Source organism: Ailuropoda melanoleuca, chromosome 10 (assembly GCF_002007445.2).
Source record: "Ailuropoda melanoleuca isolate Jingjing chromosome 10, ASM200744v2, whole genome shotgun sequence".
Lineage (NCBI taxonomy): Eukaryota > Metazoa > Chordata > Mammalia > Carnivora > Ursidae > Ailuropoda > Ailuropoda melanoleuca.
Window position 1 is genome coordinate 36,441,102 of NC_048227.1, and position 25,790 is coordinate 36,466,891.

At 43.3% G+C, this 25,790-nt stretch overlaps 1 protein-coding gene and 1 pseudogene across 3 annotated transcripts in view; one reads left to right on the forward strand and one right to left on the reverse strand.

Annotated features, from left to right (window-relative positions):
- Positions 1–23,647, forward strand: part of LOC100480647 (myomegalin) — a 46,410-nt gene extending 22,763 nt beyond the window's left edge. Inside the window, exons 2-8 of one of the 3 annotated variants that reach the window (XM_019793491.2) lie at positions 2,656–2,873; positions 13,344–13,579; positions 14,682–14,733; positions 15,560–15,747; positions 20,381–20,614; positions 21,928–22,068; positions 23,339–23,647. In XM_019793491.2, coding sequence (XP_019649050.1) covers positions 2,755–2,873; positions 13,344–13,579; positions 14,682–14,733; positions 15,560–15,747; positions 20,381–20,614; positions 21,928–22,068; positions 23,339–23,430 — 1,062 coding nt within the window. In that variant the 5' untranslated portion in view covers positions 2,656–2,754 and the 3' untranslated portion in view covers positions 23,431–23,647. The remainder of the gene's footprint in view (positions 1–2,655; positions 2,874–13,343; positions 13,580–14,681; positions 14,734–15,559; positions 15,748–20,380; positions 20,615–21,927; positions 22,069–23,338) is intronic. The other 2 variants (XM_019793492.2, XM_034670551.1) reach the window with 2 other exon arrangements.
- Positions 23,648–23,938: 291 nt separating this feature from the next.
- Positions 23,939–25,787, reverse strand: LOC105234770 (annotated as a pseudogene).
- Positions 25,788–25,790: the final 3 nt, after the last annotated feature.

Consider the following 25,790-nt stretch of genomic DNA (forward strand, 5'->3'; position numbering starts at 1 on the left):
TCCTCGACAACACTTGTTATTATGTTACTTTGCTTTTTTAAATAGTAACCATCCTAACGGATATAAGGTGGTACATCTATAATATTTATATAGTGGAAATACTTTTCCACTATATAATGGAATTCCAGTATATAATAGTATAATATATCCCAACTCTATATTCAGTGATGGTCTCATTAGTAGCTTAAAATTGGCCATGGTGACAGTATTAACCCTACAGGCAAATGCTACGCATCAGAGTTTTATCCCCTACAGTACTTGTTGTTAAACACTTACCAGCACACCAGTGAAATGGAGGCCTAGGAGGTGGGAAGCAAGGCTTTTATGTTTGTGATTCTCTTCACAGTCTCAGCCGCTGTGACCAAACTATTGCTCATACTTGCCACCCATCCCCTCCATTTCATCGTCTAGATTTTACTGGACTCTGTCACAGACCATTTTCAAGGCTTTTTGGGCAGCCCAGGCAACCGTTGAGACCTGGGTGAAAGAATAAGTAAATCTATTAGATGTATAAATCAGCACCACATTGAGTATCCATATTCAAAGAGATCAATTATTTTAAGGATTTAGACAAAGTAGAAAGTAACTTGTAGAGCCAGAATGAAATGCAAAACAGGTATTAGCAGAGTATAGTGTTGGTAGAATTTTGGGGTTTTTTTCTAAGCAGTGCAAAAACAATAATCTACAAGTTGGGTGAAGTAGGGAGTTTGGAAGGTTAAAATGACTTCTTGTTAAATGAAACCCCTACAAGTTTTCCTACTGCAAGGGAAAGAAATTCAGCATTGCATTGAGATATATTAATTATTATGGAGTGAAAGTAAGACATCATTATGCTAAATGTATTCATCATACCTAGAACATTACACTCTAGTTTTTGGTCACTATGCTCTTGAAAGGATCAAGGGAGTAAAATCTGGACAGTTCCCAAAGAGGAACAGTAAGAATCACTAGAGGCTTTGAGGTGCCTGGGTGGCTCAGTCAGTTAAGGGTGCAACTCCTGATTTGGACTCAGGTCATGATTTCAGGGTCGTGAGATTGAGCCCTGCATCAGGCCTTGTGCTGGGTGTGGAGCCTACTTAAGATTCTCTCTCTCTCTCTCTCCCTCTGTCCCTCCTCTCCCCCCATGAAAAAAAAAATCACTAGAGGCTTTAAAAAAATTGATGAAGGAAAAGCGAGAATTGTTTTTACTGCAACTACCTTCAAGAAAATAAAGATGTTGAGAAAATACTGATGTTTTCTGTATAAAAGCAAGACTGAGACTCTTGATCTTGGGGTGGTGAATTTGAGCCTCACGTTGGGTGTAGAGATTACTTTTAAAAAAATTGATTGGTAAATCAATAAAAGAGTACCCAGATATTAAAACTGGCTTAAGAGGGGCGCCTGGGTAGCTCTGGGTTAAAGCGTCTACTTTCAGCTCAGGTCATGATCCTGGAGTCCTGGGATTCAACCATGCATCGGGCTCCCTGCTCAGCTGGAAGTCTGCTTCTCCCTCTGCCTCTCCCCACTGCTCGTGCTCCATCTCCTGCTCTGTCACACTCTCTCTTTCTCTCAAATAAATCAATAAAAGCTTTAAAAAAAAACTGGCTGGTAAGAGAGTTGGTCTCCATTGATAGAGACATCTAGGGAGAAATAGGCAGCCTTGTGTTGTGTATGGCAGGCCCTCAGAAGGCAGAGATTTCTCAGCTTCTGTAGCTACCAGCATTCTAATTCTGTGATTACAACTTGAGACATGGACCCCTGAGTCCTTCCCATTGCACTAGTGTTGATGTCCCAGTGAATTTGGATTTGAGCTCTGGTATCTCAAACTTTGTTTCTGTCTTCATGACTATCAAAACTTGTGAGTGATAAAAAGGCTTTCTGATTTCTGAAGGGACACTCCCAGGAAATTTTATCTCAACTGTAAGAATCAAAAATACTCAACTCTTGGGGCATCTGAGTGGCTCAGTCAGTGAAGTAACTGACTCTTGATTTTGGCTCAGGTCATGACCTCAGGGTCATGAGATTGAGGCCCATGTTGGGCTCTGTGCTCTGCACAGAGTCTGCTTGAGATTCTCTCTCTCCTTCTCCCTCTGCCCCTCCCCTGACTCACACTGCTCTCTAAATAAATAAACAAACAAATAAATAAAATCTTAAAAAAAAAAACCCTCAACTCTTAATCCAGTTTAAAGCCCATTTGATTTCATTTATTTATTTCTTTTTTAAAGAAGATCTTATTTATTTGAGAAATGAGGAGGGGAGCACAGAGGGAGAGGGAGAAGCAGACTCCCCGCTGAGCAGAGAGCCTGATGTGGGGCTCCATCCCAGGACCCTGAGATCATGACCTGAGCCGAAGGCAGACACTTAAGCAACTGAGCCACCCAGGCACCCTTCATTTGTTTATTTCATCGTTTACTTGGTTTGTTTTAACCTAAAACACCTCTGGACCCTCCTCTTCCGCCTCATAGCACCATCCCCCCCTGCTTGCTGTATCCTTCCTCCAGCCCAATGGGTCACCAGGGTCTCCATGGCTGAGGAAGAACTCTTGAAGGGGGGACGTTGTAGGTTTCATTCTTTACCTCCTGGTAGGTAGCCCCCCCGCCCCGTTGCTTTATGCTCCATGGGATGCTCTGTAGTAATCCAACTCTATAAACCATAATTTTGTTTTGATTCCTCTAGGTAGATTTGGAGGAAAGCCTGATCATTGTGGAGACCCACACACATTTCTCTTCCATCTTTCCTTTTAAAGGAAACAGTAAGAGGGTTCTTCATGAGAAAATGCTCCAACTAAAAGCTGGAATGCAGCGGCCCCTGGAAAAGGGACCTGTTGAGCGGAGAGTGGATGGGCAACAGACTCAGCCTGAGGAGGCAGGGTCCTCCCCTGTGTCCCACAGCAGGTAAGAGACTTCTGCTGCCAGAAGTAAATCATTGCTCTCACAGCAGCTTTCAGGGTCTGCATCCAGGCTCTGGCATTAAGACCTTCCTGGAAATTCTTTAGAGAAAAGCCTAGAGTGTTTTTATTATCAGTTACTCTTATTATTCAGAGAAATTTGATTTTATTCTAAATAACAATGCATATATTCACCAAATAGATCATCTTCATGGGTGTTTGGGATTTCATGGAAATCTTCCAGTCACATCAGTAATGTCTCTTTTCTGCATTGATGAGAACACCTAAGAATCTCCTGTTACCTCAGGAGACTTCAGGGCAATCAGATTGTCCCTGGTTTCTGGAATGGCAATCTTGATAAGCTCAGTTCTTAAAATAAGCTTACCAAATTGCCAAATAATGGCCTGTTGGGTACATTTATCAATGTTTTTAATGGCTGTTTGCTTACAACATTTTTTTTAAAGATTTTATTTATTTATTTATTTATTTAACAGAGAGAGAGAAAGGGAGAGCTCACAAGCAGGGGAAGCAGGAGAACTAGGAGAGGGAGAAGCAGGCTCCCCGCTAAACAGGGAGCCTGACATGTGGCCAATCCCAGGGATCCTGGGATTATGACCTGAGGCAAAGGCAGACGCTTGACCGACTGAGCCACCCAGGTGCCCCAGTTTGCTTACAACTTTTTGAAAGCATTAAAATAATATGGAGTTTATCCATTATACATTTATCTGTGAACACCAGTTACTGACATACTATACATAACTAACTTGCTTAGAGGTTGGGGCACAGCTCTGAAGGTGATAAAATTCTGCTTCATGCTCCACTGGGACACTGTCAATATGTGCCACTTAAATTTCATCCACCCAGAGAAGAATGTTAGAACTAAAATAATCTGCCCCTTATGTGCAGATTTTTATGGAGACATAAGTTTTCAACTCATTTGAGTAAATAGTGAGGAGCACAATTGCTGGATCATATGGTAACAGTATGTTTAGTTTTGTAAGAAACCACAAAAACTGTCTTCTGAAGTGGCTGTAGCATTCTGCATTCCCACCAGCAATGATGGGAGAATCTGTTCCTCCACAGCCTCACTAGTATATGGTGTTATCAAGGTTCCAGATTTTTACCATTCTAATATGCAGTGTATCTCATTGTTTTAATTTGCAATTCCATAATGACCTATGATGTTGAGCATCTTTTCTTATGCTTATTTGCCATTTGGGTATCTTCTTTGATGTCTGCGCAGGTCTTTTTCTCATTATTTGATTGGATTGACTTGAGCCAAAGGCAGATGCTTAAGTGACAGAGCCACCCAGGCACCCCATTCATTTTCTTTTTATTGAGTTTGGGGAGTTCTTTATATATTTTTGCTAATAGTCCTTTATCAGATATGTCTTTTGCAATTATTTTCTCCATGTTTGTGATTTGTCTTCTTATTCTCTTGATCATGTCTTTCGCTGAGCAGAAGTTTTTAATTATAATCAAGTCCAGATTATTATTTCTTTTATGGATTGTACTTTTGGTATTTGTATCTAAAGAGTTCTCACCAAACTCAAGATCATTTAGACTTTCTGTTTTGTTATCTTCTAGGAGGTTTATACTATGTGTTTAACATTTAGGTCTATGATGTATTTTGAGCTAATTTTTGTGAAGGATGTAAAGTCTTGTCTAGGTTCATTTTTTTTTTTTGCATGTGGATGTCCAGTTGTCCAGCACCATTTGTGGAAAGACTATCTTTTCTCCATTGTGTTGCCTTTGTTCCTTTGTCAAAGATCAGTCAACTCTATTTTTGTGGGTCTGTTTCTGGGCTGTCTATTCTGTTCCATTGGTTTGTTCATTCTTTCACCAATATCACACTTTCTTGATTACTAGTAACTTTATAGTAAGTCTTGAAGTCAGTAGTCAGTCCTCTGACTTTGTTCTTCTTTTTGGCTGTTCTGGTTCTTTTGCCTCTCCATATAAATTTTAGAGTCAGTTTGTCAATATCCAGAAAATAACTTGCTGGGATTTGGATTGGGATTGCTTTGAATTTTCGGATGAAGTTGGGAAGAACTGACATCTGACAATATTGAATCTTCCTATCCATGAACATGGACTATCTCTCCATTTATTTGGTTCCTTTTTATTTTCTTTCATCAGAGTTTTGTCATTTTCCTTATATAGACCTTTACATATTTTGCTAGATTTTTACATAAGTATGCCATTTGGGAGATGCTAATGTAAATGGTATTGTTTTCTATTTCAAATTCCACTTGATCATTGCTGGTAGATAGGAGAGTCACTGATTTTTGTATATTAACCTTGTATTCTGCAACCTGACTTTTTAATCACTTTATAGTTCCAAGAGTTTTTTGTCAATCCTTTCAGATTTTCTTCATAGACAATTGTGTCATTTGCAAACAAAGACAGTTTTATTTCTTCCTTCCCAATCTGTAAGCCTTTTATTTCCTTTTTTTTTTTTTGGTCTTATTGCATAATCTAGGACTTCCAATATGGTATTTAAAAGGAGTAGTGAGAGGGGACACTGTCACCTTGTTTCTGATCTGAGTGGAAAACTTCTAGTTTCTTACCACTAAGTATAATGCTAGCTGTATGTTTTTTGTAAATATTCTTTATCAAGTTGAGGAAATTTTTCCCCTGTATTACTAGTTTGCCCAAAGGTTTTCTTTTCTTTTTTTTTTTAATCATGAATGGGTGTTGGATTTTGTCAAATGTTTTTTCAACATCTATTAGTATGATCATGTGATTTTTCTTCATTAACCTGTCGATGTGATGAATTACACCAGTTGATTTTCAAATATTGAAAACAGCTCGGCATATCTGGAATAAATCTCACTTGGTGTGTTGTATAATTCATCTTATACACTGTTAGATTCAATTTACTAATGTTTTGCTGAAGATTTTTGTATCTGTGTTCATGAGAGATATTGTTCTGTAAGGTTTTTTTTTTCTTTGTCTGGTTTTGATATTAGGGCAATGTTAAGCTCATAGAATGAGTTGAAAAGTATCTCCTCTGCTTCTATCTTCTGTAGAAAGACTGTAGAGAATGAGTATAATTTTTTTCTTAAACATTTGGTAGAATTTACTGTGAGCTCATCTGGACCTGGTGCTTTCTGTGTTGGAAGGTTATTAATTTTTTTAATTTTTATTTATTTTTAAAGATTTTATTTACTTATTCGACAGAGATAGAGACAGCCAGCGAGAGAGGGAACACAAGCAGGGGGAGTGGGAGAGGAAGAAGCAGGCTCATAGCAGAAGAGCCTGATGTGGGGCTCGATCCCATAACGCCGGGATCACGCCATGAGCCGAAGGCAGACGCTTAACCACTGTGCCACCCAGGCGCCCCTATTTATTTATTTTTTAAAGTAGGCTCCATACCCAGCATGGAGCCCAACGCTGGGCTTGAACTCATAGCCCTGAGATCAAGACCTGAGCTAAGATCAGGAGTCTGATACTTAACCAACTGAGCCACCCAGGCACCCTGTAAAGGTTATTAATTACTGATTCAGTGTCTCTAACAGACATAGGTCTATTCAGATTGTTTATTTCTCCTTGTGTGCACTTTGGCAGATTGTGTTTTTCAAGGAATTGCCCATTTCATCTAGATTATCCAATTTGTGGGCATAGAGTTGTTCATAGTATTTCTTTATTATCCTTTTAGTGTCCATCAGCTCTATAGTGATCCTGTCTTATTTCTGGTATTAGTAATTTGTGTTTTCTCTCTTTTTTCTTTAGTCTGGATAGAGGCTTATTGATTTTATTGATCTTTTCAAACAACCATATTTTTAAAATAAAATTACCTTAAAAATTTTTTTGAGAGAGAAAGAGAGGACACATGAGCAGGGGTGGGGGGGGAGGGCAGAAGGAGAGGGAGAGAGAGAATCTTAAGCAGGTTCCATGCTCAGAGTGGAGCCCCATGCAGGGCTCAATCACATGACCCTGAGATCATGACCTGAACTGAAATCAAGCTTAACTGACTGAGGCGCCGCTACCTAAATACATTTTAACTGTCATTGTGATAAATATTACTTATTATTGGGAAACTGGCTGGGAATAAATAATAGACCTATAGAATCCAGAATGATAAATGTATTCCAGAAAAAGGCCTTGTCTTGAAAGTAGAACAGTCTTGTTTATCTCAGAGACTTCTGAAACTCAGAGCAAGAGGATACTGATGGTACTGACAAAGAACACTAGGCTGAGAGTTTGGAGCCAAATTTTTTAATAATGGTCTTTCCAGCTACTAATAATGGGAGCTCAGGTGTGTTTCTCCCTACTCTGGCTTTATTGAGATATTATTCACATATATCAGATGTATTTCTCACTCTTTGTGGGTCTCAACGTCTTCATCTGTAAAATGAAGTGAGGCTTCCTCCTGCGCTAGTATTCTCTACATCTTGACTGACTGGAATGTTAAAAGGTCTATTAACCTAGTAATTGCAGCCAGGATCAAGCTCTGGCCCCTGGTGCACGTCTATGTCCACGTGTGCGTGTGTGCAGGTGTGTGTATTTTGCAGAAAACACTGTGCCAACATTATATCCTGAGATCTCAGAGCTGAAAGAGCAGATGGGAGGGGCATCTTCTTGGTCAGAAAAAGAGAGTAAGAAGACAGGGAGAGGTGATGGGGGGGCTGGGTAGCCAAAGTTGTTGTGAAAGAGGAAGTTAGGGGGAATTAAGTGTCAAAAATCTAGAAATAGCAAGATTGAAACCACTAGATCACTAAAATATTAATTAGAGTTTATTGTGCACATAAAAATAGTTTACACCTTGGAGCTCTCCAACTGACAGTGGAACGAGGTTCAGAGGTATGTTGTCATAAGACAGCTTATATAGTGAGAATGCAGAGCTTGTTATTTTCAACGATTGATTATATCATTAGAGTTTTCCTAATGATTGAGGGTTGGTTAAAAGTGACCACCTCATGCCAATTTGGGGGAACAGCTTGAATTTCGTCTATGATTTTCAGAGACATATGCCAGAAGTGGCCCAATAGTTATTTATTTATTTATTTATTTATTTATTTATTTATTTATTTAGCAGAATAAGCTAAGTTTGGATTCAGTAATTTTCCTAATAGCATAATCAAAAGTATCATTGTCATTATCTATTTTAAAATCTGTGTTGTTATATATAGAAACCCAATTTTCATCATCTGAGTCAAACCAAAGTGTGTGATTATAGAGTGAGTCTAGAACATGCCTTAATTATGTCCAGTACCATTAAGGTTTTCTATGCATAGGGACAAATTCCCAGCAATGAAGTTTGCAGTGGTTATGAGCCATCCTATGGCTTCCAAGCTTCCTCCCAATACCAGATTAATTGGCCATAAGTATTTTTTTTAAAGATTTTATTTATTTATTTGACAGAGATAGAGACAGCTAGCGAGAGAGGGAACACAAGCAGGGGGAGTGGGAGAGGAAGAAGCAGGCTCATAGCAGAGGAGCCTGATGTGGGGCTCGATCCCGTAATGCCGGGATCACGCCCTGAGCCGACGCTGTGCCACCCAGGCGCCCCGGCCATAAGTATTAGTTAAATTGCCAAGGGGTGGATACCCAACCTTTTTGTAAAGCCATCTTTCCTGTCATCAAAGCATGTAGAGGCACTGGTTCTAATATTAACTGAGAGCCTTCCTGAGCGTGTAGGTGGGTACATAACCAGCAATCATTTTGCTTAGCTAAGGAGGGTATGCATTGAATGGCAGGCCTTAGTGGGTAGAGAAAATCCCTAACAGAAAAAGGAGCACGACTATGAATGTTTTGTGTTAGTTTGTAAAACAGTAGTATCACAATAATTGTTAAAAATTTGAGTCCTGGGAAAAGATAAGGGATCTAGCAGAATCTTTTTCTGTGGTCTTAGGTGTAAGCTATCCACTTTGCCTTGTTTTCTGCTTTGAGGGAAGTTTTGTTTGTTTGTTTGTTTGTTTGTTTTTCCTGGAAATCCTTAATTTTAAGTTAGCCATAGGTTGACAAGTCCAAGAATTGAGGAGCAGGGGGGTTCTCTTTATTAGATTTGATTTATTTATATGCCAAAGAGAGAGAGAGCACAAGCAGGGCGAGCGGCAGGTAGAGGGAGAAGCAGGCTCCCCACTGGGCAGGGAGCCCAATGCTGGACTCGATCTCAGGACCCTGGGATCATGACCTGAGCCAAAGGCAGACACTTAACCAACTGAGCCACCCAGGTGCCCATGAGAGGGGAGGGGGGGTGTTCTCTTTAGCTGAGAGACATGGACCCAAAGTTCAATACCCTATAATTTAACTGCTGTGTGAAAAAACAGAACCTGGTAGAGTCCTTTTCATTGAGGTACAAGTGCTATTTTTCATTGATATCTCTTTCAGAACACCCAGTCTCCAGGTTCCAGTGTATGAAGTATAAAGTTTTCGTCAGGCAGAGGGTCTCTAAAAGCCTCCTTGACCTGTTGAATATAAGTTTTTGAATATTGCATCCATACTTTAAAGCATTGGGTCATATGAGAATTTACAAGGGCAGGATGTGTGTGGGGTTCTATCATCAAAGGAATGGGTTGCCTAGTGATGAATTCATAAGGTGTTAATTTATGTTTCCCAAAAGGTGTTGCCTTCATTCTCATAAGGGCTAAGGGTAACACTTCAGGCCAAGGTACTCCTGTGGTTTCAGTCAGTTTTGCCAGTTTTAATCTTAGCATATCATTGGTACATTCAACTTCCCCTAAAGACTGAGGGTGATGGAGAGAATGATAGTGCCATCATGTTTGAATAACCTTGTTTAGTTGTTTTATAATCTGTCCAGGTAAAGTGAGCCCTTTATCACTTGAAATTTCATTTGAGATTCCCCAAAATGGAAAAACATTTTCTAATAATTTCTCTGCTACCGTGGTGTCATCCCAGCTTGCCCACATGGGAATGCTTCTACCCATCCGAGAAATAAATACACCACTACAAGTACGTATTTACAGCCCAATTGGAGACAATTGAAAATGTATAATTGAAAATGTTCAAATGGCCCAGATATGGGGGAGCCAGCCCCTGGGGTTAATTTAATGATTTTACCCAGGTTATATGATTGACAGGTTAAACATTGATTATAAACTCAAGATGCTAGTTGAGAACAATCACCCATGATATTTCTTCATAATTTGAGGCATTTAGTCAATTCCATGGTGGGTCGTCACTTGAAGCGCCTGCAAAAGTGGTAACTGAGGGATTCAGGAAGCACCAGCCAGTCATATGTGCCCTCCAAAGTCCTCTTTTTACGATAAATTTCCGTCCTTCTTGGTGCCACTTTTGTGAAACAATTTTTTGTCTATTACACAAACTGTCTTAACTAATCTGATTTGGATCTACAGTTGACCATAGGTTGTGGAAATTCAGGAAAATGCCTTTACCAAAAAATTTAGTATGTACCCTTTGGCCATTTATGGAATTTATTTTACGTTTCGGTACTTTAGGGATCTCTTGAGTAGGGGCCTTAGCATGAAAGGTAGCCGTTGCATGTCCCTGGTAGTCAGGGTCTGGTGGGAGCGTGTGAGCCTCGATTTCTATGATAGCAGCTCGTGAGGACAATAATAATGTAGAGACGAGGTCAGCAACCTGAGCTTCTATTTTATAGGTGTATCACGTGATATTGAAAATCTTCCTTTCAGGGGCCCCTGGCTGGCTCAGTGTTAGGGCATGCGACTCTTGATCTCAGGGTTTGTGGGTTTGAGTCCCACATTGGGTGCAGAGATTACTTGGAAGGAAAAAAAAATCTTTGTTTCCAGAGCAAACCAAAGTCATAAACTACTCTGAAGGCATACCTGCTGCTGGTGTAAATATTTGCAGTTTTTTCCTTTGTCAATTTATAGGCTCCGATGAGGGCCAACAACTCTGCAGGTTGGGCTGAATTAAGTAAAGAAGGGGCTCCTCTTTTTAAAAAATTCATGTTGTGTAGTGACAGCATATTTGGCTTGATATTTTCCTTCAGAATTTTTGGCATAGGAGACATCAACGCAGAGCATTAAATCTGGATTGGCTAATAGGGTTTCTTGTAAATCTAATCTAGGAGTTGATTTAAGGAGACCAAGTCAAGAGTTAAAGAGTCTCTCCTCTGTTAGGTAAGGGTAGGAGGGTAGCAGGATTTAAAGAGTTGCAGGAAGGGGGAATGAAGCATGAGAGACTGTGGACTCTGAGAAACAAACTGAGGGCTTCAGAGGGGAGGGGGGTGGGGGAATGGGATAGGCTGGTGATGGGTAGTAAGGAGGGCACGTATCGCATGGTGCACTGGGTGTTATAGCAACTAATGAATCATCGAACTTTACATCAGAAACCAGGGATGTACTGTATGGTGACTAACATAATATAATAAAAAAACATTAAAAAAAAAAAAAGAGTTGCAGGAATGCAGCTCCCTGCTCAGCGGGAACCTGTTTCTCCGTCTCCCACTGCCACTACCCCTGCTTGTGATCTCTCTCTCAAATAAATAAATAAAATCTTTAAAAAGAAAGAGTTGCAGCAAAGAATACTGAGGAGACAAGAGTAGAATCTCACAAAATGTCGTCTACTAGCTGAGAAATGGTGTGCATGCTCATTGTTTGGCAAACTTTCTACAGCATGAGGACCCTGTAAATTCAATTCATTTCCCTGAACAATTTGGGTATGTCTTGGTCTTTGGATGCAATTTTAAGCTATTATAGACTGTAGGGCTATTTTTTCCTTCATTTTCTTGAGTAAGGGCTCCCCAAACCTGATAATTACATTCCTGAAAAACAACGTAACAGGTTTAGGATAGTCAGGAAGTCCCAGTGCAGGAGGATTCTGTAAAGCCCATTTAATTTCAGTAAAGCTTCCTCATATTTGTTTTCCGAAGAAGGGTTCTTGAGTGTTGTGCATAGAGTGGAGAAGCTAACTAGGAAATGTCAGGGACACAGGATTGACAATATCCTGCAAGTCTAAGGACATTCCCATTTCGTAGAGCTCTCCAAGTGAGTACAGGATCTTTCTTAGGGGCAAGGGTTTTCTGTGTCAATGGAAAATCCATAGGATCCCTATGCATTTTGGACAGGAACACAGTGAGAGATGAGTGGAGGTTTGTAAGGACTTCTGTTACCCATAATTGGAAGAAATGTTTACTGAGAGCCTCCTCTGGGTTTGGCTGTGTGCATAAGATGACTAAAATTCTCCCAGCTCTGAAAGAGTTCTTAGTCTAGGAGCCGGTAGCTGCCTAATGATACAAGAAATGTTGGTTAGAAATATGAATAAAGTATAGCATGGTTTAAAAGGTTCAAATAGGATCTGATGCTACCTGGGGGATGATGTGTCCTGATCCCTATTCTGGCTCCTTCTTACACCTGGATTACCTGTTCTAGACCAGTGACTCGGGGCCTCAGGCAAATTTCAGCTTCTCAGGAAACAACTAGAACCTGTGCTCCCTGCTGGCTGAATAGGGACAACACTGCCAAGGTCTCCGAGAGGAACAGGTGACACCAGAAGCCATTGGTTCTGCTCTAGCACACCTACAGAAACACAGAGGATGTCAAGTTGGTCTGATAAATTCACCATTACCGAAGTCATGAGTGATAATCTGTCTTCTTTTTGATAAGACAAATGCTTTACTGGCATTGTTCTACTCATCCCAACATTTAAAATAAATTTCAATCCTGATCATATTTCTAAAAAGGCAAAGTAGTCATTTTACCCTCACTTTGCAGATAGGGACACTGAAGCACAAAGTAGTAAAGGGACTTCCCCAGTTTGCAGCGGGAGGGTAGAGAGAGCACACTGGGGCTACAGTCTGGGCCTGTTGCTTCCTGCTTCATCCAGCCGGCCGCGTCGCCTCTCTCAGGAACAAGATGAACTTAAACCTCCTCTTCTACAATCCTTTGTAACAAATAGTCGCCATGTTGGTCAGGATATTATGGGATACTAGATTACTTCATGTCATTTTCTTGGAGATCGTTTTTCAGATCATTCTTCTGAACTCTATGAGCAAAACACCACGCTGGTGAGTTACACTGGAGCATACAGAAGCGGCAGGATACGGTGGTTGAATTAAAGGAGCTTGAAGATGTCCTGCCAATGGAGCTTGGCCATCTATAGGAAAGATGCAGATAGGTCCATCCTGATGAGAGAAGTATCCTGCTGCCTAAACCAAGTGGTTTCTTTTCTCAGATGATGGTTTTCCTTCCAACTTTCCAATTAATACCTGGCTTTGTTTACCATATTGAGATGGTTTATAAACTGAAGAGAGCGACTGGAAGCAGATTTTAAAGCAGAGCTAGAGAAGAAAGTCTGGTTCCATTTTCAGAAGTATGGAGCTGGGGAAAGACACTTTTAGAAGGGGACTTCCAAGCAGAAGAAAGCTGCATTTTTCTTCCTTCCTTCCCTTTACCACATTCAGGTCACTAAACATGTGCTATATAATTCAGTGTAGGGGATTTGGGGGTGAAATTCTCTAAGCGCCTTCTGCTGAAGTACCAGAACCTATCAGTCACCTCTTTCCCTACTTACTGTTTCTTTCCCACTTTAGGAAATACCATTCCTTGATCCAGGATCAGGCTCGAGAGTTGACCCACCTGAGGCAAAAGATGAGGATGGGAAGAGCTTTCTCTTCCCTTCTCATCCAGCATGTCAGTAATACGGTGAAAACCTTTGAGGAGCTCCTTAGCAGGAATAAAGTTGACCGCTACATGGAACAGCACTTCCGTGAGCAGCTGAGCAAGGGGAGCCAGCTGGCAGAGAGCCTTGCCAGCAAATTCAGCACAGGTAAGCTGGTCCCAGGGCTCAGGAGGACCTTCAGTCCTGCCCAAGGACCCAAGGCTCAGAGAAGCCCACACTCATCTACAAGTGACTTTTCAGTTTGACCTCCTGCTTTGTAGTCACCATCTTGGAACCATGGTGGAGTCAGGACTGGCTGGTGAGGTTCACTGAGGAGAAGCACACAGGAATGGGGTTGCCAGGGTGATGACCAGCTCCTCTGTCTCTCATGGAATATGGACACGAGGGCAAAAGGCATCTCTGGGGGGTGATAGCATTTATCTGAGACTAACTGTCAGAAAGATAGGTAGAATGGGGGCAGCTGGGTGCTATGAACAGAGCCCTGAATTAGGATCTGAAGACCCTGGCTCTAGCCTGTATGTGTTCATTACTAGCTCTGGACATGTTCATACTTCTCTTGATTTCTGTTTCCTCACCTGAAAAAATTAGGTCAAATAATACCAGCATGATTGTTCTAAGGATCAAACCAGCAATATTAATCAGTGCACTTCAAAAAAAAATGATAAAGAATCATGTTGATTTGGGCATGCTTTAGACACTGTGTATACCAGTACCGGGTGGTGGGAACGTCAGTTATTTCAGGTGCCTTTACCACAGAATGTTCCCTAGAGCACTTGAGGGCCCACAGTAAGAGCCAGCTTGAGGCCACTGTGTGGGCTCCTGGTACCAGATCAGAGGCAGAGCAAGGACGTCTGTCACCCCTGCAGAGACAGGGGTAGATTCTGCATGAAAGCTGTGAGGGGCATACAGATGTGAGACCGAAAACCAGCTTTTGGGGAGGACTTGGAGGCTCTGCTTGGAGTAATCCGGAGGCCTCCACGGCCTGTAGGAAAAGTGACATTTTTAGTTTTTGACTTTGACCCAGGACAGAGCAAGTAGAGATGATGATCTTTGTGGTGGGCTCAGGAAAGCCTGCCAGGCAAGTTCTCCAAAGTCTCAACCCAACTTCTCCCGAGAAAATTCAGAGTGTCCTGGACTGAAAAAATCAAGTAGTCACATCTGATTCCATAGAAAATTCAGTGTCTGTCTGTAATCTGGGAAATGAGACCTGTTTAAATTATAACTAGTCCTTTTTGAATCTGGTTTTCAGATGACTTTACAAGTGAGAAGAATCAAGCAGGACAGATGCTGCGGACCCTCAGGTAACTCCCAGTTCTCAGGGGCTGTGAAACATACAATCTGGTGAGGGACTGAGAAGCAAGGGCTAGAAGCTCAAAGAAGCAGGAGCTCTCACCCCCACAAAAAGCAAATGGCGATTATAACATCAAATCATTACGTATGCCTAGTGATGAAGTGGTCTTGTTTCCTATTTTTTTAAAATTCAGTATTATTTTGGTCCCATTTTCTATTAGTTCACCAATTTAGCAATACTGAGCCGCTCTAACCTCATTACCCAGTCTTAGGAGTTTCCTGCATCCCCAGGGACACCCTCTGATTTCCCCTAGATCTTTAAAGACCAGAGTGAGATTGTATCTGGTTTCTTCAATGGTGACCCTAGAGGTGCTGGCAGATGTTACCGAGCTACAAATTTTCCTCGCAAAAAAAGAAAAAGATTTACACTGTATGACAATACTTTGGGAAGGAGGTCTAAAAACTACAGACACCTGGGAGGCCACATTGCCTCAGGAAGCAACTTCAAATGGGCCACGGCAAACACTACTGAACGCATCGTGTTCACAGAGTGTGTTGAACTCTCAAGGACCTCTGGTTGTCTTGCGCAGGAGCAAGGAGTATTATAGAAAAGGCTGAATGGGTCTTCTCTCTTCCTCGGGATGTTTGTGGCCAAGGCACTGGGCAGCTGCTGTTCTCCCCTGTCCCCCCACTCTCCATCCCCAGACAAAAACAACTGTTTGGCTTCTTCTCCAAAGAAACAGTCTCCTTGACTTCTGGCACTTATCCTGTGAGCCGTCAGATCATTACAGCCATGTCATTCAGGTGACCTTTATTTTTCCTCTTTTCTTACAACAGTCTCTTAAGGGAGATGCATAAGAAGGGTAAAGTGACTAAAGTCCTAAGGACCAGGGAGGAGGCCCAGCCCCAGACTCTGCCCCAGATCCACTCCAGCAACCGTGGGCAGTCTTCCGCCCATCTCTCCTCCAGCAGCACCTTCCTGCTTCATGAAGTGCAAGAAGCACGCCCTTCGGTGGATGTGGCCAGTGAGTACCCAGACCGTGTCCAGTTGCTAGGTGCTGGCTCCTTTGTCTACACCAAAAGTAGGTGTCTTTGCAGCCGGGCCCTGCAGATCCACTGTGATGGCCCTGGTAGAGCACGGGCCCAGGACTCTGTCCCAAGCGTAGGCCCAAGGGTGTCAGGTAACTCTTTTCCATTCCTAGTCCCACATGTCATCAGCTACCTGACCCCCTCTGGCACACGCATGGTGTTGGACTTGAGGGGAGGAGTCATGAGTTGGGAAGGCGAAGGGGCAAACGCTCCGTCATCACTGCAGCCCAGTCATGTCACCTTTCAGATCACGGCATGAACATCACTCACATTGGGCCTGATCTTGAAATCCTTGGGGTAAACAATCATGGTTCCTATTTTCTGTTTACCACTAAATATTCTTTATCATTTGTGGATTTTCAGATCCCATCCAACATTCTAATAATTCAGCCATAATGTCCTCTGAACCCTCATTACCTGGGATGTGTCTCAGGTAAAAGCTAAATCCATCACCAGCCTGCCCCTCCCCAGAATCCCTCAAGAACGGTCTTTGGGTAGCCATGGTGGGGGGTAAGAGGAGGAGACTACATTTAAAATCAAACCTTCATTTTCTCCTGCTCAGTTTTCTCTTTAATTTCCCTCCTGAGAAAAGTATTTCTATTTTTAGGGAACTCCATCAGTCAAATCCCGGTGTGGACAACATGGAGAAACCATCCTTAATCTCTGGCTATATCTGATTTTTTTTTTCCTGAATTGACTGTTTTAGGCAATGAATAAGCCATAATGGGTTTGACCTGGTACTATTCCTGTTTCTCCCCGAGGATCAGAGCAGCATAGTGAAATGAGGAAATTCGCATTTATCAAGCACATATTTAATGCTCACATTAGTGACTACTTTACATATCTTGTCTCATTTAATTGGCACAACCATCCTCTCAGGTAGGTGGTGGTGTCCCAATTTTACAACACAGCTGAGGACACTGAGGCTTAGCAAAGTCAGGGAACTTACTGAAGAGCGCCCAGCTTGGGGTGCCATTCACCGTGAGTCTGCGTGACTTGAAAGCTCAGACCGTCCACTGCACGGCAGCCCGAACAGCCAGGGACCGAGCAGGGAGGCAGTCACCTCTTTCTACACCTTTTTTGCTGGGTTTCTGGAGCTGGTGTTTTCCCCCCTCCACTCTTTGTGACAAAGATCTAGCCTCTGCACATGACATTGCACTTTCATCCAAGAATTTATAAATAAATGGGCTGCCCTTGAAATGTACATGACCTCCTCCAAGGGGCCTATGGGGGCCTTACCTACATCCTTGAACTCAGTCGCCCAAAGACACTTGATTCCACCTCATTGCTACCTGAGAGACAGCAGAAGGGCAGATAAACTTTCCCCTCACCTGCAGGTCCTGCCACGACTTGTAGGAATGGTCACACTTGAGATATGGCCTCTGGGGTGGCATCAGCCTAACTTTCTGCCACCTCTATCTTTTCTGAGGGAAACTGAAGCCCTTCTTTTTTCCATCTGAAGTCATTATCCTTTCAGAGGGGCAATGGCTTATCACTGTTTCTCCTTTGCTTTTTGAGCCAAAACTCCTGGAGTAGTTAACAAAAAGCATGGCTAGTGTGGCAGCTTCCCTGTGAGGCGAAATTCTCCTCACAAGAGGCTGTTCCCCGTTTCTTTCTGTGTGCAGTGTAAGGGCATATTTTCTGTGTTGTGTGGCGGGGAGACCAGGACATGAGAATGCTGATCACTGTTACTGATGGACTTGGACCTCCTTTGGCCTTGGCTGAGAGTAAGCTGATTTTCTGGAGAGGGGGTAAAGGAGGTTTGGAAGGGGCTGGGAATCACCTTTTGGTTGAGTTCCTACATTGTCGGGAATTGCGCTGAAGGTTTGTGTAGTTTACCTTCCTCTTCATTTCACAGTGATGTTAATAACATCTGGTATTAGGTAATGCCATCCATAATGGAAGGAGAAGACCTACTGGATTTTGGTTTAAGTGCACAGTTCCTTAGAGGAACTTGACTTGGTTGAAGGGAAATAAGGACTTCACTCCTACCTGCTCAGAGGAGAAACTTGCCTTCTCTGTGGCCCTTGATAATAATCCTTGAAAGGGAGCTGACTCCTATTTTCAGCTGAATTATGGCCCTACCATCCAGGTGGGTTTTTTCGAAAAGGAACACAGCAAAGGGTATAGCCAGGTTCTCCTAGCATCATTGACATCAGGTATTTTTGGTTCTACAATCCCCCATGCAGAAATAACCCAGTCATTCTTTGGACAGGAGTCAGACAATCTAAACTATATTTAAGAATTATTTTTACAGTCTCGTGAGCCATTCTGGGTGGGATCCAAATCACCACTTGCCTTCCTCAGAGACTCCCTCAACCTCAGTAGGCACCCAGAGCGGTAGGTAGGAGAAGTGGGAGGCACCAGCAGCGTCACCCTGTTTAAGTTCTCTGCACATTGGCTATTAACAGAAGCCATTTTCCCTTTCTCTTCTTCCTCCAACAACCCCCAATATAGAACAGTCTCATGAAAGGCATAGACTGTTCCATGGGTATATTACCTGTTCACAGACCAGCAAAATGCTTCATCTCCTTAATCTCATGATTTCTAACATTGGCAGTGAGCTCTGCTACTGGAGGAAACATTTCTGCAGTATCTCCCTGGGATCATTGCAGTATTGGGAATCCTGAAGGGAGCCAGGAGAGGGGCCCTTGTACTTTTCCTGTGCCTGCGCTCTAATCCTCAGACACTACATCTAGCCACTATTCTATGCTTTTCCTTTTTTAAAAAATTCAAGTATAGTTAGCATACAGAGTTATATTAGATTCAGGTGTACAATACAGTGATTCAACAATTCTATGGGGCGCCTGGGGGGCTCAGTCAGTTGAGTGCCCAACTCTTGGTTTCAGCTCAGGTCATGATCTCAGAGTTGTGAGATTGAGCCCCACATCAGTCTCCATGCTTGGCATGGAACTTGCTTAAGATTCTCTTTCCCCCTCTCCCTCCCCCATGCTTACTCTCTCTTTCTCTCTTAAAAAACAAAAACAAAAAACAATTCTATACATTTCTCAGTGCTCATCATGATAAGTGTACTCTCAATCCCCTTCACCTATGTCATCCATACCCCCACCTCCCATCCGGCAACCACCAGTTTAATCTCTATATTTAAGAGTCTGTTTTTTTATCTCTTTTTTCTTAGTTCATTTGTTTCTTAAATTCCACATATGAGTGAAATCATATAGTATTTGTCTTTCTCTGACTGACTTATTTCACTTAGCATTATATCCTGTAGCTCCTTCCATGTTGTCACAAATGGCAAGATTTTGTTCTTTTTTATGGCTGCGTAATGTTCCATTGTATATAAATACCACATCCTCTTTATCGATTCCTGTATGGGTGGTCACTTGCTTCCATAATTTGACAATTGTAAGTAATGCTGCAGTAAACATAGGGGTGCATATATCTTTGCAAGTTCATGTTTTTGTTTTCTTTGGGTAAATACCCAGCAGTAGAATTACTGGATCATACTGGTAGCTCTATTTTTAATTTTTTGAGGAGCCTCCATACTGTTTTCCACAGTGGCCGCACCAGCTCGCATTCCCACCAACAGTGCATGAGGGTTCCTTTTTCTCCGCATTCCCACTCGCCAACGCTTATTTCTTGTGTTTTTTATTCTAGCCATTCTGACAGGTGTGAGCTGATATCTCATTGTAGTTTCAATTTGCATTTCCCTGATGATGAGTGATATCGAACATCTTTTCATGTGTCTGTTGGCCATCTGTATGTCTTCTTTGAAAAAACATCTATTTATGTCCTCTGCCCATTTTTTAATTGGATTATTTGGGGGGTTTTGGTGTTGAGTTATAGAAGTTCTTTATATATATGGATATTAACCCTTTATTGGATACATCATTTGCAAAATATTCTCATTCAGTATGCTGTCTTTTTGTTTTGTTGAATAAAAAGCACAAAAGCTTTTCATTTTGACGTAGTCTTTAATTTTGCTTTTGTTTCCCTTGCCATAGGAGACGTATCTTGAGAAATGTTGCTAGAGCGGATGTCAGAGAAATCACTGCCTGTGCTTGAGGTCTCTGATATCCTCTCTAGTCTTCATTCCATGCATTACTGTATTTGCTTTTTAGGCTGCTGCAACAAAGCATCACAGACTGTGTGCTTTAAAGCAAGAGACGTTTGTTTTGCCCAAGTTCTGGAGGCTAAAAGTTTGAAATCAAAGTGTCAGCTGGGCCATGCTCCATTTTTCTTGTCTCTTCCTAGTTTCTGGTGGTCTCTGGGAGCCTCCCTTGGCTTGTAGATGGATCACTTCAGTGTCAGCCTCCTGACTCCCTTGTCATGGGGTCTTCTCCCTCCATGTGTCTCTTTGTCTGTGTCTCCTCTCCTATCCTTATAAGGACATCAGTCATATTGGATGAAGGTCCATCCCAATCCAGTATCATCTCATCTTAACTCATTACATCTGCAAAGACTTCATTTTCAAATAAGGTCACATTCTGATGTTCTGGGTGGACATGACTTTTTGGAGGACACCATTCAACCCAGTATAATTATCTTTAAAAAACACTTTATATCTGACTCCCCATTGGTTTCTCCCTCACGTTCCTTTCTGGACAGATGTCAGCCCAGCCACTCCTGCTTATTCAGCTTCATCGCTCAGCAACCATCCAGATGCCAGATCTGCCCAGCCGTCCTGTCCTCCGAGTGGCAGCACACAACTGAGCGGGACGCCAGAGCCAGGAGAGCGGGGCAGCAGTGGCCCATGGGACGAGACGAGACCTCAGAAAATGAATGCATCTGGGCATCTATCCCCCTTCTCCTCTTTGGACCGGCCCAACTCCAAGCCCTCTGGTAAACACAAAGGAGCAGATGGTGAAGCAGAGCCCATTGATGGGAGGGAACACATTCTTTTCGGGCCCAAGGATTTTTTTATTCCTCTGTTAGATCCTGGCTCACAGAACTGGGTGAGATGAAGGGGGCAGTATCCTGTGGCTCAGCCAGAGAATGAGATGTCAGCCCAGTGCTGGCCCTTTCTAAGTGCTTCTCCCTTTGCCGCTACCGAGGGATTCACCCTGAGCAGGAGAATACAGGAAGTCAGGGGCATTCTGAGGTATTCTATGGAGAGGATGAGTTGCTTCACATCCATGTGCTCCCTTTCCTCTGTGCTATAATCTTCCCAGGCCTGGATTGAGACTGTTCTTAGAATTCCCAACTCAGGCTTCCATGGGAAAGGTCTTCCTTAGGTCAAGAGCTATTTATTGCAGGATAGGAGACTATTTCTACAGGTACACACACACACACACGTGTGCACACTTTGTATGCAACCATAAATCAGTCTTGCCTCTCAAACTTTGCTATGGAGTTTAAAGCCAGGCATCCTGGCCGCCAGTGACTAGAGGTGCAGCCGTGAAGAGGGGTGGCTTGAAGCAGCTCAGTTTCTAGTGCCCGGTGTGTCAATAAGACATTTGAAATTCTCAGAGAAAAGCCTGGCCCTACCCAAGTTGTCCTGGTAGATGAAGTCCATTCTTGGTTTCTTTCCCCTTCCCTTTGTGCATCCGTTGCCTTCCTCAGAGGTGTCCCCTTCTCTCCTGTTCCTCCTTCAGGTCCTAATACCTCCCCAGGCCCTTCCTTGTCACTTTTCACCAAAAGTGGTTAAAGGGAAACACTCAGTATCACTCATTGTTCACTGCCTGATTTAATTTCACGTGCGTTTACCTTAGCCTTTCTGTTAGTAGGTGGATGTTAAAGATTTTCAACCATGGATCATCAGGTAGGGTAGGTATGAGGTAGAGAGAAAGGCCCTCTGGACTGCTACCAAAGAAGGCAGACCAACTTTCTCATTGTTAGGCCAGTCTTTGTAGCAGATTCTCACCCTTGTTTTCCAGCCCAGTGTCCATCTCCCTCAGATGTACTCGGCCTCTATCTGGGAGGAGGCCCTTGAGGGGTTTCCTTACAGAGGGCCATCTTGTGTTTGAAAGCCCAGGAACTCTTTAAACAAAGTTGCCTTGTGCTTCCTGTTTACCCAGGTGAGAGAAAGAAATTGACAGGAGTACAGGGATGGGCAGGGATCTTGCAGAGAAGTTCTGGGCAGGCTCCATGGCTGCCCACGAGTGAACGGCTTTCCCCACCTCTTACCTCTCCCGTGCCTTGGTGGGATGCAACAGGGGCCGACCTACTGGAAAAGAATCTTGTGGAGATCCAGAGCCTGCGCCAGCGCCTGGAGGAGTCCATCTGCATCAATGACCGCCTGCAGGAGAGGCTGGAACACGTGCTCAGCAGTGCTGACCAAGGAAATAGTAGGAAAGGTGAAAAACTGATTCTGTCCACATCTAGAGTCTCAAAGGGCACATAGGTTCCCAGTTAAAAGGCATGTCAGTGTGCATGCAATACCCTGGTCTTCCCTACAATCTGCCCAGAGAGGGAAGCAGGGCAGACACTGTTGTCCCCACTTTATAAATGAAGACACCGAGTGTTTGCCCCAGGTAGGGCTAGGTCTCATGCTCAGGGCTGTCTGACATGATGCCCATTCTTGTAACTCCCTCCACTACCTGGTGCTGACCTGGCTTATGCCTGACTGGCAAGTGGTAGAAGTGAGACTTGCACGATGACCACTCCAGCAGAGGGAGGACCGCATCTCACTTTCTTACCATTACCACATGCCCTGGGTACCACCTGCCACTGCCCATATGTGGATGGCCCACACTCCCACACTTTCCACAGGATGCTGTCACTCGGAGACCAATACTTCCACATCCCTTCTCCCATGTCAAGCTCAGAAGAATGGCGGCCAGGGCCCCTACAACACCACAGAGCAGCTAATTCATGGGAAAGACTGTCCCACAGTTGCAGCCATTGCACATGAATGTGTGGCCTGCTACAGTATGACTCAGCCACATCACACGGTTGTGCCGGTGCACGGAGCCCCCAGGTGTTCTGTGTGGCGAAGGCTGTAACTTTGGTGGTTGCAGGAAAGTATATCTTTGAGAGCACCTGTTTCCCAAATATAGGACTTGTCTGCGTTTTTTAACTTCCTGTGATAGTATCCGCTTCTGGCTTCCACGGGTAGAACCCAGAGTCTGTGCCTCAGCTCCACCACAAGAAAAGGGCCTTTGGGAAAGCAAGCTGGAGTTTTCAGACTTATAGAGGGCAAAATCCAAACCTGGTCACTTCCGTGTTCCCCCTTTCCACAGCAGTACCCAGTCGCAGAGACAGAGAAGAGGGTGGAAAGTACAAAAATTGCCCAGACCCACATGGGCCAAAATTGTAATAGTTATTCTCAATTTGAATAAGGCTGCTGCTGCTTATAAGGTCCCGTCTACACAACCCTAGGAATGTAGGAGTCAGTAGCTCTGGGAGATTCACATTTCATGCATTAGTCCCTTGCTCCGTCTTTGCAGACAACCAGGGAGTCACTAGCTGTGAACTGGATCCCAGCTTGGTGCTCTCTCCCTCCTTTCCCACTCCCAGCTGAGTGTGAGTAAGGAGGGAAAGGAAAGTCAGTTTGTTTCGAGTAGTCAGTGAAGAGTTCCCTGAGTCCCTGCAGACATCACTGCCTCTCTCTCTCTCCCTCCCTAGGCACCACACAGGCCGCTCCAGGGGTCTCCTTTGCAACCCCGCATTCATACGCTCGGAGTCACTCTTCTGGCTCTGCTCAGGATGTCTTGTGACATGATGTCTGGACGGTCTAGAAGAATGTTCTCCAGAACTTTTGCAGCCCTATCGAACAGCATTCTTGGCTGTGAACCTGGAGGCATCGACATCGACCTTTAAATGAATGGATCAAATTAATAAATTATTTAAAAATTATTATTTACATGTATTGAATGCCTGTAAAGAGTAAAATTTGTGAGGAAAGAATAAAACCAATAATGGCCAAAAATTCATAGAAAAGATTAAAGGAAAAATGAGTTTCCTCTATTAGCTATTTCTTTTTCTTTTTTCTTTTTTTAAAGATTTTATTTATTCGACAGAGATAGAGACAGCCAGCGAGAGAGGGAACACAAGCAGGGGGAGTGGGAGAGGAAGAAGCAGGCTCATAGCAGAGGAGCCTGATGTGGGGCTCGATCCCATAACGCCGGGATCACGCCCTGAGCCGAAGGCAGACGCTCAACCGCTGTGCCACCCAGGCGCCCCTCTATTAGCTATTTCTTTTTTTTCTTTCTTTATTTTCTTTTCTTCTCTTTTTTTTTTTTTTGCAGAACTCTTCTTTATTACAGCAACATATAAAGCAAATATAACCTTAAATGTCTGTGACAACAACTGTACTTTACTGTGACTGCTGGTGTTATTCAGCTTGTTCAAATTCGGGGGAATAGCTTATATGTAATTCTTGAAATTCACTGACCTTCTTTATAAAAATGTGGATTGAAATGCATGTACACATTTTTAAGAGTACATAAATTTTCACTCTCCTAACTTTATTCCCAATCTCTGCATTTTCACACATCCTTGGTGAGTTAACCAAACTCAAGGCCTTTTGTTACTAAGAGAGCCGGCAAGGTTATGTTCGCCAGTGGCAATATCCTTAAAAGTTAATAATAACTATGGTCACCAGTAGATTTTTGAACTAGTTCCTTCTTCCTTAAGGGCAAATGAGCTTTCACCTGGGCATTCAGACTGACAATCCTTCAAACACCTCCTTAAAAGACTTTATTATTAAACAGCCATTTCCATTTTAATAGTAGGGTGAGGGTTGTACCCCTCAATCTGAAGGTCTTCAGCCTTGAAGTCATTGATTCTCTCAAGTTTGAGAAGCATTTTGAGCATTTTCAGCAGCTCAACGTGATTCAGGTAAATATGTGCATCTCCCAAAGTATGTACGAAGTTAGCTGGCTTCAGGGCCGTGATGTGTGCGACCATGTAGGTGAGCAGGGCCTACGAGCTGGCGATGAAAGGCACACCCAGGCCCATGTCTCACCACTGTGGCACAATGGGCAGGACAGCTTGCCATTTACCACGTAGAACCAGCAAAGGGCATGGCAGGGAGCCAGGGCCAGAAGAGGAAGAGCCAGGATTATTCGTCTGTCATCAGGATTGGTGTGGATTGCGTCAGTCAGCTTTTGCACTTGGTCTACTCCTTCCTCGACCTGAAGAATCTGAATTCTTATCTTTGTATTCTGCCCCACACACCTCCACTGAAAGCCTGACCTGGAGTTCTCCTTAGCATCAGGTGTATGGACCTGTGCTGTCACTGGCCTTCCAGATGCCCAGTAGCCACATCGGATGGCCTCCTTGAAAGCCGTCTTCACCTGGAGGACTTCAGAGGATGCGCTGGAGGGAAGCCCATCCTGAGACAGATGCAGAGGGCAGGGTTTCAAGACGTAGAGTGTCAGATGCCTGAGGTCTCCTTACCTTTGTTAGTCTGTCCCTCTGCCAGGGACAGCCAACAAAGACTTAACTCAGGCTTCAGGGAAAAGCGTACACACGGGAGAGCTCCCTCAAAGAACAGCGGATGACTGAAGGCGAGCATTCAAGAGGTTCGCTCTCAACCAACACGAATGCCAAGAAAACGGGAAAGGGAAGAGGTGGGCTTCCGGCACTCCACCTGGGCTGCTCCAGGTTCAGCAACCTTTGAGGTCAGAGGGTACAATGACAGGGAGAAAACTATCTCAGGTTGTCTGAACTGCCTGTAAAATGGGTAACTGTGGATTCAGGGAAAGGAGAGCAACGGAGGCAACAAGAAACAGAAGAACGAATACATGAGAGAGAATTGGTTTGGAAAATACATGCCATGTCAAATTTGGGACCACATTGAAATTCTGCTTAGTTGTGCTATTACAATGACCAGGTCACATGCTATTTTGAAGAAGAAGTCAAGGATTGAGACCAGTCCACCAGTCAAGAGTCACAGAGGCTGCCTCCCAACCCACATCCAGGGAACCATAAACTATATATTGCTTTGCGACCTGCTTCTTTAGTTCATCATAACACTTCTGAAATTCTTCCTTGTTGTTGCATGTATCAATCATTCGTCTTTTTATGGTTGAGTACTATTTATTATATGAATAGCTCACAATTTGCCCATACT